Genomic DNA, 2,178 nt, shown 5'->3' on the forward strand with positions numbered 1-2,178 from the left:
TTGTGTCTCTGTGCATTCTTCACTCTGCACAATGCCTTGGACATGTATGAATCTTGTTCAACTGATCTGAATATTCCCTGCTCCTAGTAATTTCAAACATATAAAGAGTTTGCCCTGTTTAAAGTTTCTCACCATTAAAGGAGCTACTGTCACTGAGCATAACCAAGAAAATGCTTTACTCGGGAAGAAGGGGAGGGCTCCATTGCAAGGTTCTAACATGGGGAAGGGTCCTAAGTCTTCAGGTAGTACAGTCTGAGGTGCATCAAAGCTGGTATATCATAATCATACTAAATTTCTCTTGCCTGTGTCCCTTAACCCACAAGAATTTCCACTCAAACAGCAGCCTTAAACTCATCACTATACATTCAGTTTCCCCAAACAATATCACAGAAGTTCAGGTTAAAAGTAACTTTATGAGAGTTATCATTATTATTATTATTATTATTATTGTTATTATTGTTATTATTGTTATTATTATTATTGTTATCATTACAAGGGTTTTGTTGCTCTTTTCCCTTTAGTGTAAAGCAGAGGAGGGGAAAAACAAATAATTGCCTGATTTCTAAAAATATAAATTTCAATTTACAGGAAAAAACAATGTTCAGGAAGACTCTCATAACTCACCATTACCTTACGCCTCAGGGCTCCCATCACCTCTTTGTTCCTCAGAGTATAGATAAAAGGATTGAACATGGGGGTTACTACTGTGTAGAAAAGAGAGAGGATTTGATCTGAATCTTCAGTAGGATTAGTTCCAGGTTTCATGTAGGCAAGGGTTGCAGTCCCAAAGAAAAGGATGACAGCTAATAGATGGGAAGAGCAAGTAGAGAAGACTTTTTGACGTCCCTGAGCAGAGGCTAACCCAAGGATGGTAATAAGGATGCGAACATAAGAAAACAGGATCAGTGCGAAGGGAGTAATGATAAACAACAGAGTGAAAGTAAGATTCCCAGCCTTACCCCGGAATGAGTCTCCATTTGCCAGCCTCAAAACAGGCAAATTTTCACATAGGTAGTGGTGAACAATGTTGGTGCCATGAAAGGGCAAAGTACAGATCAATAAGGAGTTGGTAAAAGCTGTGATGATGCCCATGAGATAACAAGCACCCACCATACCCACACATACCTGCCAGTTCATCAGCATGGTATAATGTAGAGGTTGGCAAATGGCAGCATAACGGTCATAGGCCATGGCAGTGAACATGCAACATTCAGCAATGCCAAAGAGGGAAAAAAAATACAACTGGGTGCAGCAACTGGCAAGAGAGATGGCAGGATGTGAGAAGAGAAGATCAGTCAGCATCCTAGGCACAACAGTAGTGGTGTAGAGAATCTCTATCACAGAGAGATGTCGAAGGAAGAAATACATGGGAGTGCTCAGGGCAGAATCCAGCAGGGTAAGGGTGATGATCAGGGAGTTGCCTAGCAAGGTGACCAAGTAAATAAAGAGCACACCCCAAAAGAGGGTACTCTGTAGGGACCCCAAATATGAAAATCCCAACAAAATAAACTCAGTCACTGCTGTCCCATTATCATCATCCATGTCTCTGAACCTGCATCTGGGGACAGGACCAATGGAGAATTGTAAAAAATCCCCCCAAAAGAGAAAGAAGTAGACAGTGTTGCAGGAAGAGAGACACAGGTTAGACAAAATGAGAACTTCCCATGTGTGGTGTTTGTGATGGATAAGTAATAGGAGAATAGAATGTCATTTCTGAGAAAACTATAGCATAAATTATTTTTTTAATTTATGAGATGCAAAATGGGATCTAGCCTGGAGGAAAATTGATGTATATATCATCAATGTAGTCTCTTCCACCTCACAAAGCCCTGGCTGCTATGGATAGAAACTTCAGTCTTTCAGCATTAAAGGTAAATGAAGATGTGAATGCATATGGGCACAGATAAAGAAATAATATGAAGAGGGAAAGAAAGAGAAAAAGATGGGGAAAGAAAGAGGAGACAAGAGAATAGAGAGATAAAAGGAGGGAGAAGAGTAAGGAGAGCAAAAATGTAGAGGAAGACTTTGAGGCACACAGAGTGAGACACAAGATAAAGAGAAAAGATGGGGAAAATTTGAAACTTCAGATGTGATGCCCAACACCCATGGGGGGGAGGTCCCTCTCAGAGCCTATTAACAGCTACTAGAAATCATTCCCATATGGATGCCTGGTTAACT

At 40.5% G+C, this 2,178-nt stretch overlaps 1 protein-coding gene across 1 annotated transcript; it reads right to left on the minus strand.

Annotated features, from left to right (window-relative positions):
• Positions 1-582: 582 nt before the first annotated feature.
• LOC141512181 (olfactory receptor 10P22-like) lies at positions 583-1,542 on the minus strand. The gene has a single exon (XM_074221025.1). The coding sequence runs from the start codon at positions 1,540-1,542 to the stop codon at positions 583-585; it is 960 nt and encodes a 319-aa protein (XP_074077126.1).
• Positions 1,543-2,178: the final 636 nt, after the last annotated feature.

This window comes from Macrotis lagotis, chromosome 2, assembly GCF_037893015.1.
Source record: "Macrotis lagotis isolate mMagLag1 chromosome 2, bilby.v1.9.chrom.fasta, whole genome shotgun sequence".
Taxonomy (NCBI): Eukaryota; Metazoa; Chordata; class Mammalia; order Peramelemorphia; family Peramelidae; genus Macrotis; species Macrotis lagotis.

Excerpts from the sequence above, each read along its gene's own strand:
- LOC141512181 (XM_074221025.1), bottom strand. The coding sequence starts at position 1,542 with ATGGATGATGATAATGGGACAGCAGTGACTGAGTTTATTTTGTTGGGA.